The 18459-nt window shown below is 37.3% G+C and overlaps 1 protein-coding gene across 2 annotated transcripts in view; it reads right to left on the bottom strand.

Moving 5' to 3' along the window:
* CERT1 (ceramide transporter 1) overlaps positions 1 to 18459 on the bottom strand; it is a 77480-nt gene that overhangs the window by 40689 nt on the left and 18332 nt on the right. For both annotated transcript variants that reach the window (XM_074931553.1, XM_074931552.1), the window contains exon 3: positions 14999 to 15115. In XM_074931553.1, coding sequence (XP_074787654.1) covers positions 14999 to 15115 — 117 coding nt within the window. The remainder of the gene's footprint in view (positions 1 to 14998; positions 15116 to 18459) is intronic.

Consider the following 18459-nt stretch of genomic DNA (forward strand, 5'->3'; position numbering starts at 1 on the left):
CAGTTTGAGACTCATCAGAAGAAACAAAGTTCTAGTTAAACCCTTCCAAACTCATAAAAAGTCATGCAGTAGTGATAGAGACATTTAATTTGAAATGTTATCTAATCTACTCATAACACCCAAGTTTAAAAGCATGCTTACTTCAGAGTTTGTAGAACTGTTTTATCCAATGCAACTTTCAGAAAGCTAATATTTGACAAAATATTATCTGGCATTACACATATCAGTAAAAATATTAAATTCAACTTAATCTGCCAGTAAAAAAACACCTCCTACACTATCATTATTCATTCATATAAAAACAAACAGACTGCTTTTGCTGAAAGCCAACACCCTCTGTGCAAGACAATAGGAAAAACAACTTGAAGCACAGTACCTACCCTGTCCTTGAAGGAAAACCTGGAAACTGGTCGAAAAAAGGCTCATAAAAGGCTGCTCTAGTGCACCAGAAGCAAGCAAACCGAAGTATCTAGGCTCTATAATGCTCAGGGACTTTGAAGATAAGCATTATCAGTGGTTCTATAAATAATACTGTTGGTCATCATTAAATTGTGCATCAAGCTGGGGGTCACCCTTATTGTTTCTACTGCCTCCAGAGGGGTAAAAAAAGTATGAACAAGATAAAGGATGCTTGTGCAGTGCTGGGTAGCAACACAAAAACCTCCCTGCAATATGCATCAGTATTACTTATTAGCACCAGTGATAAAACAAACAGTTTAGTAGCCTATTCTAATTCAATCTTCTAGAAATTGAACTGTCTTGTTTCATGACATCACCACTGTGTTTTGTACAAGCTCTAGAAGGACTTTCTGCACAAACTTGTGTCTTAACTGTACACTGTTATTTGAAAAGTCCAGGCAACTGCAGAAACACATTCAATATGCACATCCTCAGGATAAGTTTTGTAGACTCATAGATTCTCTACATATTGCTGGTCTGATCCCATTGCTGGTTCCCTTACAGCACTATACACCTGAAGAATTAATTCATCATGAGAAAGCCACCCATGTGTTAAGAGTTCACAAGTTGCTCTAAAGATTTATGTTACTGCCTGCAGACACCAGAGCACATGTATGAGTGACATAAGACTTAAGGAGAATGGCGATATTCTTGCTGTTACCTCCTTTAAATTCCAACAGGTTAAAAGCTGACTTCGCTCCATTGCTAAGTGAGGGGAAGAAGATGCCCACCTGATGGTAAGCAAGGCATTCCCTGCCTATTCTGCATGGCAGTGACAAAATGCATGTTCTGGCACCAGATCATATTCTGACAGATCTGCATATAGTCCAGTTCAGGCATGACAAAGTAGCAGCCATAAAAATGGTGGAAGAGTGAAGCTATTATATCTACATCCAAAAGCACTCCAGATGCAAAGCTGCCCACGGTCTAGGAGAGTAAACAAAAACTGTAGACTATGTATCACAGGGCTCTAAAAATGCAAGACCTTTCTTGAAGCATTTTATATTGAGACACTATAAATCAATGAGGCTGGCAGAAAACCTTTCCAGCCAGGTGACACACAAGTTTTGCTTCTAATTGCAGCCTCAGGTCACATATTGCAGACTTCCTCTTCATATGACCGAACACATAACGGATCATGTTTTTACTTCAGGCACATCACCTGTCTACTCACATGGATACTTGAAGAGAGGCTATAATGACTGGTACTGTCAGCTGACCACTCTTGATCTGTTAAAGACATACATCTAGAAGACATGATGACCTCTTTTCAGGAATTAAAACACAAACCAGTCCAGTAAATCTCTGAATATCATTAAGATATACTTACACAAACCTTAAATCCTATGTGTTGTTTGATTAGATTATGGGAAGTGTAGTGTACATAGCTGTTGTTACTTATCTTTTAACTTTCTTTTTAAATTTCAAAATGGCAGGCTTTCCCAGATTTCCTCAAACCTACTAATACCACCAAACACATTAAATACATATTTTATTTTCTACTTAACCTCATTTAGCATATTTGAGAGCAGGTAGAAACAAGGATATAAATAAGGAGGAGCTGCATCTTTGAATAGTGCAAGAATAAAGCAAAACTTCAAGGAGATAGAGTGTAACCAGATCTTTTATTTACAAAGTCTGAAAACTAGCAAGTTTAGGCAATAAAACTTTTTTTTGTTAAAAAAAAGATCTTTCAAGACAGAAATGAGGAATGCTTTTGCTTCGAAGTTGAAAATATTATGACATGAGCGAGGAAGAATTGAGCTGCTACATAAGAAATGTGGTTTTATCAAACAATCAGAATGACTAGGTTGCAAGATATCTCTAGTACCACCTCCTGCTCAGAGCAGTCCAATTAGATACTCAGGTCTCCACCCCATAAGGATGCATTCTTCAGAGACTTACAATATCTATTTTCAAAGCCAAAGAGATTGTTATGAAACATTAACTGGAACACACAGGCAAAGAAAGATTGGACTGGCCAAAGTGAAACAATCTACATTCTTCTTAATCGATCAAGTGTGTTGGGCTGGAATGGATTGAAAGCTTTAGTGCAGCTTTAAACAGTCTTAACTGTAACTACTTACTAATAAAACTGCAACTTATAGCTGCTGTTCAAACATGGGCCCAGGAGTGGCAAAAGGCTGCCAAGACAGACAAAGAACTGGTGTTTTTCTGCCCTGAAAGGGAAGTTTCAACAGTTTGGAAGTGACAGCATTTAGGTTTGCTGCAGCATACGCTTGTACGGTCAACTGAAACTGCTGATTCACTGGCTTGCCCCTCAAGGGAAAATTTCAGGAAATACAGTTTCCAGCAGTAAGTACACTTAGCAAATTTAGTAACATTGTGACAAGCAATATCACATGTACTAAAGAGTTCCCGCTGATGACTGTGCTGAAATAATGGAATGTGTAAGACACACCCAAGCTCAATTTTCTTCCTTGAAAGAGGATATGCAATTTTAAAGAAAGAGACTTTTGTTATTTCCAGTAAAGGACTAATAACTTCAGGATTCTATCTAATCTTCCCCTGAAAGCATGGCTTCTCTATAACATCTACAAGTTTCACTAGCAGCATCATTATCTACATCAGGACAACTAGTTCTTATCAGCTGAACAGCCTCAGTTATATTTGCTTGCTTAAACCACCAATTTTAAGACAATACATAAATCCCCACAGGTTATTTCAGCTTGCTGGGGGGATGTTAGACACCCCTCCCTTTATTCCCTCCCCATTTTCTGATGCCTATGTACCAATCAATCTAGGACAATATTTAAATACTAGCAGTTAAATATTAAACCTTTCTTCCTTCCCTCCCATTTAAAATAGGTATGCTCAAGACACCAGAATTTTGATTCCTCTGCAGTAAATCCATTCACTTAGATGACACTGAAGCGATGGCAAATGCGTATTTTCAATCATTAACTTTTTCAGAGAGACAAAAGGATCTTTTTGCTGTTCTACCATAGAAATTATATTAGAAGAATTACCTTAAGAGCTTCCAATAACAGCAAGTGGACATTAAATTAAGGAAGGAGAAGATGCCCCAAGTCCTGTATTTTTAAAATAACTCCCCCAGCTCTTTAGAAACATGTTAGCTCCTGCAGATACTATCTTTTTCAGAAGGGGCACAAGGGGATGGTGGTAGTGGTGTGTGCATGTCTGTCTCTCTCAAAAGAACCAAAAAGTTACCTCTGTTGACTGTTACTGAATATGTATCATTGTTACTTTTGCATCCCACACATGTGGCTGAGCAGCATCTACTCCTATGGCTAGGGTGTAATTCTGTTAGTACCACCTCAATGAATTTCAGTGTAATGAAAGCTCACTGAAGAAAAACACCCCTTACAGACTTTTTAGAAAGACTGCATTTGGTAGATGGAGACACACAGTGCATCCAAGACTTTTCCGTTAAACTGGTACTGTTTGAGCTGATAAGTAATAATTCTGAGTCAACAGCATGAAGATCTATTCAGCAAGTGTCAACTTTGAACTGGTTAATGACTCACTGCTTCCACATAGCAGCTCTACATCTTCTGCTCTTGATACCAAGAGGTCACCCTGATTCAAAGGGGCATTTACCACCAAAGTCAAGCTTGACAGAGGCCTCTCTCAATGAACAATACTGTTTTCAGGGATACCATGCAGAAACATGCTGCCACTCCGCCAGAGCGCTCAACTTCCAGAACTAGTTTGTCATTCTGGCAGTTACAAACACTGACATTCCCCTTGTTTCTATAAATGAAAATATACATATAGATCACTTTTTTCACAGTTGTTTTCACAAAGTGAATTAATAACAACTTTGAGTTTACTACTAGAATGCCATTTGTTTATTGAAATGAGACTGGTTATTTACTGCACAGCCAGCTGCATGTTTAGTCTGGTAGCTTAGTTCCTGTCACCTCAAGACTCAGCATTAAACTTGGCACCACATTTACTTTAGCCATGTATACCACCCTTCATTAAACAGCATTACAAAAATACTGACTGACATACTCTTAACAGCTTAGGAGTAGTGTCATAAGCCTTTCATGCTATTTGATACCGAGTTAACACTTTGAAAATTGTTTTCTTTCACGTGGTATTGCACTCACAAGGCAATGCTCTGCTATTTTGCATTTTGGCCTATAATCTTCAAGCATTCTTCAGCTGTTTCAGAACACCCTGGTTCATCGGTCTGGCTATACAGTGATCAAAAGGTAACTTTAACTTTCATGTGCATTAAGTCAACTCATATATTTATCTACTTTAAAGGAAAGACAGGAGTAAACCATCTTAACTAAGTTCACTACTGTTTGGGGGCAGAGGTTTGAGGGAAGGAGAGTTCAAGACCTCTCTACTAAGATTATGAAGTCTACCTGTTAATGCTCTGACTAGATGAAGAAAAAATTTAATTAGGGGCATATGGCAGACAGTAACCACAGCTTTCATGGATACAAAGATTTAAGATCATCTTAAGTGCACGTATGTACACAGCTTAAGACTCAGATAAGCAGCTCCCAAGAGAACAACAAGCAAGCTCAGGTATCGACCAAGATACCACTAAATGATCTAACCTTTCTTTACTCAGCCAGTCTCCATACTTTAGAAAGTACATAAAGAAGCACAATCACTTAAGAAGCTGAACACAACCCAAGCAGCACAAAGAATTATTTCTGGAAAGAAACCAAAACCCAAGAAAACAGAGCTGGAAAGACTGAAGTTGATAGAGCAGCAAAAACTTAACACTTGTGTGCACTGGAAAAAAGTGAAGTTCAAGGTTTACTAGGTTATAGGAAGTATTGTACTGCACAAGTACAGAACAGGTAACAATCTGCAGGCAGTTCTAGAGATGAATCAGATTTAGTGGTTCTCAAGCTGAGCAAGAAAAAAAATCATGGCGTTACAAAACAATGTAGTCTACAAGACCCACAAAGTAATCCTACATTCTATACAACATCTGTAGGATCCTCAGCAGGAGTACCAAGGATCCTACGATTTTGGTGCTGTACCTCAAAGAAAGATGAGGACTGAGTTTGGAAGAGAGCCATACAAGGTATCAAGAGTTCATATGAACAACAACTGAGGAATGGGGGGGTGTTCTATCTAACAGAAAAAGACAACAAATCTTAAGTGTTGTAGAGATGAAGGGAATAAACTCTCCAGACTGAGTAAAACTGCTCTATGAAGGGAAGCTCAGATTCAATGTGGATGGCAAGAAGAAATCCCTTTAACAGCAAAACCAGGCTAAAACCATTCTATGATCCCTCACTGTTACAATGCTTACCAGTCAAACTTGCAATGAAACACAGCATCTAATAAGGATGACTAGTTAATATTAGGAGAATTAGCACTGACTTTATGACTCTTCCTTAGGGAGGACTCTTGAATTTATTTCGCCTCTGATACCTATACTAGTCAGATGTCACCAAAAAGCAAAAATGAAAAAGCTAGTGTTACCCTGAACAAGAGGCCTTGTTCAGAGTTGCTTAAAGTTCATGTGCTTGGTATCCATAGGAAAGAAAGTATTGTTTACCAGGGAATTGTAGGCCACACAACTGCTTCTCATTGCACCCAAGGACACACATAGTACCTATTACTGCCCATACAAATGTTTCTCAAATACAAGTACAGATTGGATGCATCAGCTTGGTCAGTCTGTTCTTCACACCATAAATAATAATTAGTAAGGAACTTCTAATCAGGTGCTACCATCCTTGAAGAAGAGAAACATTCTGGAATATGGAAGCTTGTTAAAATTGTTAAACACAGATCAGTTAATTAGAGATTATTCTTTGGAAGAACTATCCTTGCTATAGTAGTAAAAATCATATCCACTCTTTTGAAGACCCCTGCCCAAATAAAGACCCTCACCTTTTGAGCTTGCATGGAAAATTCAAAACCCACTAACTCTGAATTGGAGTGAGCATGTTACTAACCAATGAGTGATAGACATAATAAATAACCCATAATCACAATAGTAAATACATAATCATGTAGTTTGAAGCACATAAATACTATGAAGTTATTTTGTATGGTGTGCTTGATTTGTGGATGTTTTCCACCTAGCACCATATGTAGAATAAAACAGTATCTCCTCTCTAAACCAATCTTGGTTTTGAGAGTCTTTGCTTTAGGTAACACCAGTATTCACAGTTAAAGCACTAATGAACCTGAAAAGCTAGACAAGGTGCTTGGACTTGAGACAGCTATATCCTTCTGTGTATTTCCCACTTTAATCTGGAGATTCAGGCCACAATCCAAAATAAACTTATTTAACTTTCTGAACTACAGAGTTCAGAAGACTATGCCTGGACTTATTTTCTTGTTTAGTTACCAAGGAATATTTTTGCAAACACTTCAAATACAGCTTTGAAGGGAGATGTCAAATACACAAGAATTTAAGTTACATATTTTATGTCAACATACAACAGTGACAGAACAGCAATAAGAGCAAATCCAAGTTCCTCCATAAGACCGAACAACAGTTCATGGTTTTCTAGTTACAATGTTTTTGCAACACCTTTAAGCATTATTTCTCTATCGCTCATCAGCAACTTGCCTACACATCTGGTAAACAGGTAACAGCTTTTTAAAGTTTAACAAAGATACCTGAATGCTGTTCTCCTGCCTCCTCTCCAGCAACCTGCACTACTGCAAGTCAGTGCCTCACAACACCACAGTGAGAGTGGGGCACTAGCTTCTGAAGCAATATGTGATATGAAAAGAATATTCTATACAATCCAAAGTGTCAACATCAAACAGGAAAATTTGACTTTGTTGATGTTCTGAAGAGCATCAGACAACACAAAGCAATCCAAATCAATTTGACAGGGAACAATAGCTGACACTAAGACTACTTAAAGTTATTCCACTTAGGCCACCGATATCAAGAGGGAAAAGGAGGCATCATCATCACTATCCTACAATCCTCAATATGAACTTGAGAAATAAAACCAAAGTTAAACAGTATTTACCTGCTCCCAAACCTCCTGTTCTTTCCTTCGTCTGCACTATTGCTTCCTCTTAAACCAGTCTTATTTGTGAATGGGTATAGAGGGAACTAGGGACAGAAGAACTGGTGTTAGGATTAAATGCCAAAAAAATGAACGGATTAGGGAGACATTTTTTCCTCTTCAGACCACTGCTGAGGAAGCAAATAATTAAAAAAACCAACACATTACTGAAACACCTAAACTCCAGGAGAATAGATGGAAAAATGGCAACAAACACTACTCCTGTTGCTCCCTCTCCTGTATGATACAGCTTGAAGTACACTATTGGAAAGTTTTAATTTTATAATCATCAACAAGATTGTATTTATAATTAATATTCACTCATCAAATTAGAGCAGATACCATTTCCTAGAAATTACCTGATGGTGCCTTGTTGTCAGCAATATAGTACACTAGTACCAAAAATGTCAGATTTATAAAGGTCATAGCATCACTGTAGACTTCTGAAGACCATCTGCAGTGTTTTGTCATGCACTTAAACATAGCCCATGCAAACCAACTGCTTATTTCAGCAGCTCCACAAAGATCTGCCAGAAAATAGGAAAATTAAGTTTAAAGTATAAAACCATGTACTGATGCCAGAAATTTATACTTTTCGTTTAATTTCTACTTTAAAAGTTTGTTACATCAGTATGCCAAATCAAAATGTTACTATAGCATTCCTACTCTTCATACACTTTTCCTCTTCATTCTGAATTATCTTGCCAATATTAATTTCAGTCCTGACATGCAACAGATTTGAAGTAATTTATTTACATGTCTTTACTGGCACTGTCAGTAAATTTGTTCAATTTTAGGGCAGGATTAGAGGTGCAGAAAAGGAGAAAATTACCCTGACATTAACAGAATGTTACAGTTCTCACAACTGCAGAAAGCCTGTGGAAAAAGTTACAAATGTAGTACCCTCCTATACTCTCATCCTTTCCTGTCAATAACCTGAGCTCTTTCACAAATTAAAACTCTGGTTTCTGACCAGATTAACTGGTGAGAAAAATTTTTGCTCTGGCATCTACTGCTAATAAAATAGTAGTATGAGAAAGTTACATCCATTAGCATTTTCCAGTGTTTTCTTCCCACAGCTAACTAAAAATAATCTCATAGATATATTTACACATAGTATTCAAACAAAAGCTTTATTAAGTATTGTTAATGTGAAATTTCTTAAGGTAAGTATTAGGTTGAAGGAATGGGTAGAGGGACTTGGCTCTCAGTCTGAAGGTGCAGCATTCCAATTACTGAACAAACACTGAGGATGGAGATACTCTGGGTATTTATCATCAAGTTGGAAGTGAAATTTAAGGTTTCCTGAGTTTGAAAAAAATTATTCCTGCATAACCTCTTATACTTGAGTTCATAAGAGAAGAAACAAAGACAGAAGGTCAAGTTTAATTTTAAGTAATTTAATATTGAACTTCAGTATTTCACCTGATGTCCTTCATCCTGTTTATCTAGAAGCTGATTTGTATTACCAACAGATTTAAGCAATCTGACACTAACTCAATCTTTTAATTGGAACAACTAGAAGAGTTTGAAGGGGCTACTTTAAGAGTACTCTGAGTTATTTCATTGTATTTAAGATGCTTCTCAAATGGACAACACTATGGTGCTGTTCTAAGCCACGGGGAATTTTGCTTTTGTATAGTGTTGCACTCAGACTAGCAAAAACCCACCTCTACCCTTTGCCCTCTCCTCAGACACCTATCTGATTGTCTTCTTTGCTTCAACATCACAATTACTGTTACCAGTAATATTTTTTCAATGCACATTCAGCAATTCCTTTAGCACAGTACACTGACAAGAGAAAACAGAACATGAAGATGACCCTAAGGGTGAAATTAATTTTTCTTAATACTCCGTGCATAAGGTAACTGTTAAATGTTTAGGTTATGTGGAAAAAACACCCCACATTTTAGGTGGTTAACAAACATTTTGGGAAAGTTTCAAGCTGACAATGTTTTTAGTTTGGTTTTTTTCCATAGGAATATTCTAAAATGCCCTTATGAACTGCAATCAAAATTATGCTATTTAAAGTTTGCTCTGCAACTTTATAAATTAATTTATGAACTAGGATCCACATTCAGAAAATAATCTCAAAACTAAGAGTCCCGATTCTGGTTTACTTGTTTGCAAATGTATCAGTGTCTAAAGGAAGTGAATCAACTGTTCTAATACTTATGCCTAAATTTGGCTTTACTAGCCTGGCAAAACCAGCTTTTTGGTTTTTCACCATTTTAACTAGATCTGTACTTAAGCAATGCAAACAACTGGGATGTGAAGCATTTTACTGAGTTTGAGAACTGATAATTTAAAAGGTTGTAGTACATTAAGAATTTAATAAAATTAGAATTACTTACAAGCTAAATTATCTTTTCCCCCCCTGAGGCTGCCATACTCTCTCCCCCCAAGTCATATGGGGGAAAAAAATTGCTAGAAGAGACATTTTATGAGTTTTACTCTTCCCAGTGTTTCTGTGTAACCCTCTTCTAAGTAGCTGACAGCTTCTCTTCCACTGTCACTAACAGTGAAATCAGCAGTCACTCCTTCAAGGTAGTGATTTGAGGCCTTCCACAGCCAGACTTTGGAATTCATGACTCCTGTTCTAGATACATACCTTATATATCATCAGTTCAAAATTAAAAAGGAAACCTACCTACTCCTTACATGCCAAAACTGGCTGGATATCTAGATAGCCCTCTGGAGAATGACCTTTTCCTGTTTGACACACCACAGACAGGAATTGTAAGAAGTTCAGCAACACTTAAAACAGTATTTCAGTCTGATAAACACAAGATTTTGAAAATTCAGGACATAAAACACTGTAAATTTAGTTTTGCTGAAGAGAGAGTCAAAGATGAACATGTGCAGAATCTGTGTGGAAAAAATTAAGACTAAGATGGAACAAAAATGGGACAATCCTGAGCTGATACAGAGTTTCTCATGAAACATTAATTTTGAAACAAATTCTTAGCAAGTTTTAAACTCAGGTGTTAGATTAACATTACAAGAAATCATTATCTGGATCTCAGAAGTTCAAGTTAATTTGCTCAAAATAAGTTTAATTATCCAGATGGTTCTTACTGCAAACAGCAATTCACTCCCCTCATCTATACCTTTAAGTAATGAAAGTTTGTAAGTTAATATATCAACTCTACAGAGTAGAGGGTAAAGAATGAAAACTTGGGATAAGTTTAGTATGTCTAAAGAAACACTCTTCCATTTCAGTGAAAAAGTAAACCTTGTTTATTGATACTACATAGCACACGTTTGTTTTATTTGTTAGAAGCTACATGCTGCAAGAATCCATCTTCTTTACAGGTAAACACAGACATTTTCCTTATAGCACAGAACTAACACCATTTTAGCTGGTTAATCTTAGGTATAGAAATTCCATACTCCATTTTCAAACTATAGAAGAGACTCGGAATCAGTCCTTCTATTATTTAATAAGAGAGCAACTTTTTAAAAGCCTCATCAACACCTTGGTGCTCATGCACCATCAATGTTTTTACACTTGAGAAAAGTGGAAGCCTAGTCTGGTCTTGAGTTCAGCAATATACACTGCCATAAGATCCATCTAAGAAAAGGTCACCAGTCATCCTAGACCTGACTGTCTCAGAGAACAGAGAAGCTTCCTAATGATACACACCCTTACAACCAGATATTCTACAGATAAATATCTGTTCAGCACATTTAATGAAACATTGAAGTAGAAGAGAGGATTCCTGGTTACACATGAACTATTTCCTCATTTGCCTTGCTGATGGTATTCTCACTGTTCTAGACTTTCCCCTTTTCCAGTTCAGAAATTAACAAACCTTTTAGAAGCTGTACCCAAAGCATTTCATCTAGTAAGTATTTAGGAACCTCAACAGAAGAAAAGGTTAATGCAATGATTTAAAAAAGGCAGCAAATTCTAACAGTTTTTATGCTTGAACATTAGATGTTTTACATTTCTCAGCGACCAGCTACTCATTGGTGTTACTAAGCAGAAAGTTTTCCTAACTCTGCTCATACCAAAATTTAATATAAACTTAGTTAAAATCAGTGTTCTCTCTGTTTGGAGCACAATGAAACACAGTCACAAAGTTTCAGTCCATCTTTCCTACTCTAAAGATAAACAACCTTGTGACACGCTGCAGTAAGTCTCACAAACATACTTTTGTTAGCAAATAGCTTAAGCAGCCTACCAGAACTACCTACCCACTCACTGAGCAACAAAGAACTTCAAAAACAAACAAAAATAAGGACTTTATATAGTAGGAGACTCAATTTAATAAAAATGACTGCTTAGTAAAGGAAGTAATTTCCTCTCCCAACTTTATTCAAATTATTACATGTCTGTTCAAGAACCTACTTCTCAGACAGAAACAATTCTTATCTGGTAACAAAAAGCTTGTCAAGGAACTTTGGCTTGAGTTTTGGTAACCTGGCCAGGAAAGTTCCTTCAGAAAGATTTCAGAATAAGCAGACAAAAATTTGAACTTTTCAGTGAAATGGGATATTTTGCTTCAAAAGCCCATCTTCTACTATCAAGTGCTTAAATATAAAGCTTCCACAAGAACTGAAGAAAATTAAAGGATGGGTGAAAAGTTGCTTAAAATTAAAGATCACTGAAGTATTGTGTATACAAATGAAAAATGGGATTAACTTCCAGACTCCAATAAAATCTATTTTTCAGATCCTACCAATCTTACTAAGAAGCAGTACATGTTTCCTACAAAGTTCTGTATAAATTAGAGGACACAGCACTAACCACTCAATTTTGAAAATATAGAAACAAGACATTTGGAGACATATTCTTTAAGAAACATTGAAATAACCAGACTGAAAACTGGATTTGGACATTTCTGGTTTGTGTTTAATTACAATCACCTAATTATGTGCATACAGCACTTCTCCAAGGCTTCTGGTGGTAAGATTCCTATGTCTTTTAGTAGGAACAGTTAGTAGGAACAGATGCACCTCTAACTACAACATTCATCACACAAAACTGCTACTGTATTATGAAGACAATAGAATATTGCACCAGAAAAAAATGATAGCAAATCCTCATTTTCTCAGATTTAATTAAATTATTTTGAGTCTGAGCTATTGTTACAAGACAGCATTATCTTTTGCTGTTTCCTTGTCTTGATCATGGTATTTAGCTGCATACTACAAGGAGAATGTTTTTAAATAATGTATTGCTTTAATATTTAAATGGTTTTATGATTTATTTAGAAGTGAGGTGCCATAATATTTGCTTCTCCATTTAAGAATGGGAACAACTGCTATTTGTCTTGAACACTGTAAACATTAGAGTAAAAATCAGTATCCAAGAAACTGAAAAATGTTGAATAGCCACGAAACCGCAAACTACACATATTGAAAAAGCCAGAATCAGAAAAGTCAAGTCCAGTGTTATCACATTAGGACAGCAAGATGCAAACTGAACTATTTCTTCTCAGTTCAGCATATAAAGAGTTTTATTTCCACTTCCTACTTGCAGACACACTGTTTTTCAGTTTGTATAATATTCCAAAACACAACTCACTTTCTTGTAGCAATAAGCAAGAAGAGAACATGAATAAAATACTGAAAAAAGCACTCATTACCCCTATCCCAATACTAAGTAAATACTGAAAAAAATGGGTAGTGGAATTATCCAAGAAACCTCTCATTCTACTCCTTAAATGTGAATACAGAGATCCAGTATAATTTAACAACTTTGTTTTAAAGAACTACCAAATTATTGCAAAACATGGAGGTTTAAACTGTCTAAAAATCTGTATTAAGTCTTTTTTTTTAAAGTGGAAAAACTCAACTGCATAATTAATCAGGCTTCTTCATAAAGTGAGGTCACTTTTGGAATGCTAGAATTCATGCCCCTCAACACTCATTAACAATCTGAAAAGGAGCCTGAGTAAGATGACTTCAGTTTACCAGTAATACCACACAGAAAAATAAAAGCAGACAGGTACCTCATGACAGGATCTTGGCAATAATACAGGAAGACAATTCAGTGTTGATAAATATAAGTGGGGTTTTTTGTAAATTTGTAATTGTTTTTCTGTGTAATTTACCACACAATGGCAAAGTCTAATTTACTACTCAATACTTCAATATTATAAATAGTCAGCTCTGAACTCAGCAAGTCTTAAGGACAGCCTTAAAAGAGGGAAAAGAACAGCATGAAAAAGACTACCCTTTGTGGTTGTGCAGAGTAGAGTTTAAGACAGGATTTGTGGGTTTTCCTCATTCATTCCTGCATGGTAGCATGCAATGACCCAACCTACATTTCTGTTTGTCCGGACATCAGATTAAATTGCAGGTCACCAGCTAAATTGTTCACCAAACATACTCTGAATTTTAGCCCATGGTTATCAAGTTCCATGTCCCCAAAAATCCATACCTGAAGACCCCCACACCTGTAAAACAGTTTTTGAAATGCCAGCTCTATGGATGTGTAATCCAGTAACTTGTTCAGTGTATCCTCTTGAGACATTTCTCTCAGGTGTTTCAGTAGAAACAAATGGCAGGTTTTGTCTCAAGAATACTCCATGGTTAACTTTGCATTTTTTCACTAGACTACAGAAAAAAAAAAATCCTGGTTTGCAACTTAAATTTTGTACGCTTTAATGTTACCTCTGTAACAAAGTGAAGGCAAAATGCCAAGATCTAAATGGACAAATATTCTAATTGAGATTATTTTTTTTTCTTTAGAGAACAATTATCAAAAGGTCAGCACTTAAATTTAAGAGCATGTACTGCTTATTGTAAGGATTGCCCAATAAAAGGCAATAATTACACATAGTGCTTATACAAGGAATACTTCAAGAAGCTCAAGGTAAAAATACATAGCTACTTAGATGTCTATTTTAATTTGTATTCCTCTAATGCCTGTACAACTCAGATGCAGAATTTGCATTGTGCTAGCTGCTGTAGGTAAACCCAACATCTTGGGGCAGTACCTGAAAGCATAACAGATGTTTTGCATGCTACTTACTTTAATAATACCTGACCTTCAAGCCCTTTAGGTAAAACGAAATTAACTGATTCCATTTGAAGGCAAAGAATAGATCAGGAAAGCTGAACCAAAATGATGATGAAGAGTAGGGTCTTAAAAGACAAGGAGACAAAAGTCAGTAATCTGATGCAGTAAAAGCAGCCAGATGATGAGAGGAGCCTAAAACCAGAATGATAACCTAAGAGAATTGACTCTAAGACAAACAAGTTTAACATCTAGTACAGATATAAAACAATTCAATAATCAGTGAGAGAGGATGAGCAAAACAATTAAAAAGTCACTCAAACATACTGCAAGCTTTTTCTTTTTCAAACTAGAGACCTCAAGAAATGTTCACAGTTGTTAGCTCCCAGTTCTCTAAACTATTTATGAAGAACAAGCAAATAAATTCTTTTAAATATATGGAACAGGCAGCTTCAATCTTTCAGCTTTTATCTGTCAAACACCTTGAGTACTTAATGACTGTACAGGGAAGCTTACAACCTTCTGCAAGCACCACCCGATCTGATGAGAGAAAGTCAGAAAACACACATACCTTGTGTTGTTCTATTGCATCTACCCACTGTTGTCTGTGGTCTGGGTCCTGAGCTCGGAGGTACCAAACACTATCGTTTACGCTAATATCAAATCTGCATTCGTCAAAGTCATGGGGCTGTGACAGAAAAGAGTGTAAGAGTAGCTAAAATTAGCAACATGATCAATACCTCAGAATATTTTGACACTCTAACACAGTGTAATTAGAAAACCTGGTCTTAAATTCATCCCAGATTCTAAATTGGTTTATGTAGCTATCAAATAATGAACATGCACTCTCATAACAAAAAACATCAGTCTTCTGAAACAGAAAAGACTGTTCAATACATTCTCATTAAATAAAATTGTCACAAAAAGTTCCATACAAACATTGACCAAAACTAGATACTTTGTTACAAATCCTTTAGCAAATTAACTACTGGACACAGTCAGGAAGATAACCCGATATGTATGGTTTTTAATTTCAAAAAAGGAAAAACATTAAGGTTATTGTTATCAGTACTGATTTTAAATGGAAGAAGCACATTACATCATAGCAAAAAAGCACCAGGACAGAACCATAAAAGCAGACTATAGCAAAATGACAAGGAGGAGTGGGAACGAAAACCGGCACCCTCTGCCTCAACTATTTTCACCATGTAAGACAGAATTGTCCAGATAAGGGAGCAACATGCAATCCTTTCCAGTATCACCACTCAAACGCATCTAACTTTCAGTTCACATGCCTTAAACACTAAAAAGCTTTTACTGGCATTTTAATGAAGCTGGTAAGGAAAGTACAGTGAACAACACAACTATCTAATCTGCCTTCTGCCCCTGACACTGTCAGTTCAAAGATACTTCTTGGCAAACATCCAACTGAGCACAACATCTCCCCCCCGGCTCCCCTGAATTATTCTTAAAGAAACATAACACAGGTTTAACTGAATACCTTTTTGAATTTGAATACAAAGAAAAGTTACACATGCAAATAACTGCATGAAGCTAACAGATTCTAAGGTTAAGGCAAATGATATGATCTAAAGGACCATAAATACTGATATCAGATGCTAAAGACAAAGTCTACACATTAGTAACATCCTTTACAGTGCAAGAACCACTCTGAATACGTTCATCTTGCAGACAACTAAAGCACTGTGGATCACTCATGAAACACCCCACAAAAGAAAAACTAGAAGCAAGCCTCATTTGTTGTCATACACAACAGTCCAGTGTCAGTGAGAATTATTTTCAAAGGATCTGGAAATCAGAAGCTATTTACACATAATACAGATTCTTTCTTATTTAAATATACTTAGGAGGAAGAAAAGCAGAACAAAACCCAAACTACCAAATATAAAAATGAACTAGAGTTTAACAAAAGTACCTAAAACTTCAGTTTTTTTAAAAAAGCTTCACATATTTGCTCAAGTATTTGAACCTAGATTGAATTTAATGAAATTTAAATTTCCCACAGAAAAAAACCCCAGCAAATTATAAAACCAACAATCAAGTAAAACATTTACAGCTGACCATCTCAACATAACTAAATTCAAACAGCTTTCAAAAATGGTTCTATACACTTCTTCGCCTTCACTGAACCACACAACATGGGGACAGAAGGGACACATGGTGGGTTGACCCCAACTAGATGCCAGGTGCCACCAAAGCTGCTCTATCACTCCCCCTCCTCAACATGACAGGGGAGAGAAAATATAACAAAAGGCTCATGGGTCGAGATAAGGACAGGGAGATAACATAGCAATTGCCATCACAGACAAAACAGACTCGTCTTGAGGAAATTAATTTAATGCCAGTCTAAATCAGAGTACACTAATGACAAGTAAGAACAAAACTATAAGCACCTTTCCCTCACCCCTCCTTCCCTCCCAGGCTCAATTCCAGTCCCAGTTTTCTCTACCTTCTCCCCCTGAGCAGTACTGAGGAATGGGGAATGCAGGTTGCAGTCCATCACACATTGTCTCTGCCGCTCCTTCCTCCTCACACTCTTCACATGTTCCAGCATGGAGACCCTCCCATAGAAGGCAGACCTCCACAAACTCCCACATGAGTCCTTCCCACAGGCTGCAGTTCTTCAAGAACTGCTCCAGCATGGGTCCCTTCCACAGGGTGCAGTCCTTCAGGAAGAGATTGCTCCAGTGTGGGCCCCCCAAGGGGTCAGAAGTACTGCCAGAAAACCTGCTCCAGCATGGGCTCCTCTCCACAGGGCCACAGGTCCTGCCAGGAGTCTGCTCCAGCACTGGCTTCCCACATAGTCTTCCTTAGGGCATATCCACCTGCTCCAGCATGGGATCCTCCACAAGCTGCAGCTGGTTATCTGCTCCACCTTGGACCTCCACAGGCATAGCCTGCCTCACAATGGTCTTCACCACAGGCTGCAAGTGAATCTCTGCTCCACCACCTGGAGCTCTTCCTCCCCCTCCTTCACTGACCTTGGTGTCTGCAGAGTTGATTCTTTCACATATTCTCTCTCCCCTGTTCTCCCAGCTGCTATGCAGCAATTTTTGACCTTTCTTAAATATGTTATCCATCATTGCTGTTTAGCTCAGCTTTGGTCACCAGCAGGTCTGTCGTGATTCCAGAAAGAATTGCCTCTGTCAGATACGGGGGCAGCTTCTGTCATCTTCTTATAGAAGCCACCTCTGTAGCCCCCCTGCTAATAAAACCTTGCCAAATAAACCAATACAGGACATCAAGGCTTCTAGTTTATGCCCCTTCTCTTCAAACTGCATTTGCTACATTATTACTACTACATGCAAGAAAGATATTCATCTGCTTTAGGTAGCAAAAGTGCCACATCACTGTCAGACTTATAATGCCTGTTCCCAGCCACCCGTCTGCAAGGTCCTGCTTTAGCCATGTGGTGGGGGACATGCATCTACAACAATCAAAGACTGTCCAAAAAAAAAGATTACACAAAAAGCCAGTGTACAAGAATTAGCTAACAAAGTTTTTCCTGCCATGATAGCATTGCTCTGCCTGATCTCTCTCTGAAGCCCTTTGGGAGGAGTAAAAAGCAATTCCACGCTATGCAGTCAGAATGACTTGCCAAAATTCATCTTAAAATGTACTGCAGTACTACTGATTCTACACTTCCATACACAACTTACTTCACTACACAACTATCTTCCCCCCCATCTGTAACCTAAACATCTAATGTGATTTAAGACCATCACTTCTCTTCCCTTTACAAAGGCAGGTTTACATATTCCCTTTCTTTGCATAGTAACTGTTAATATATCTGAAAATCTGTGCCTCGTTGTTGAGACAGGGAAGGGAAATGTTTTAAGGTCTAGCAAAAAACCTTTAAACACTTTTCTGGGCCATCCACCACATGCAGACTTCTGCACTAGCTATAGTTAATTGACCATGCCATCTAAACATCAGGTCTAAGATTATACTCAGCTCACTGTGCTACCAAAAAATGTTACCAAAAAAGCCAGCTGATTAGGTGGTTCTGTT

The sequence above is a fragment of the Athene noctua genome, chromosome Z, assembly GCF_965140245.1.
Source record: "Athene noctua chromosome Z, bAthNoc1.hap1.1, whole genome shotgun sequence".
Classification (NCBI taxonomy): Eukaryota; Metazoa; Chordata; class Aves; order Strigiformes; family Strigidae; genus Athene; species Athene noctua.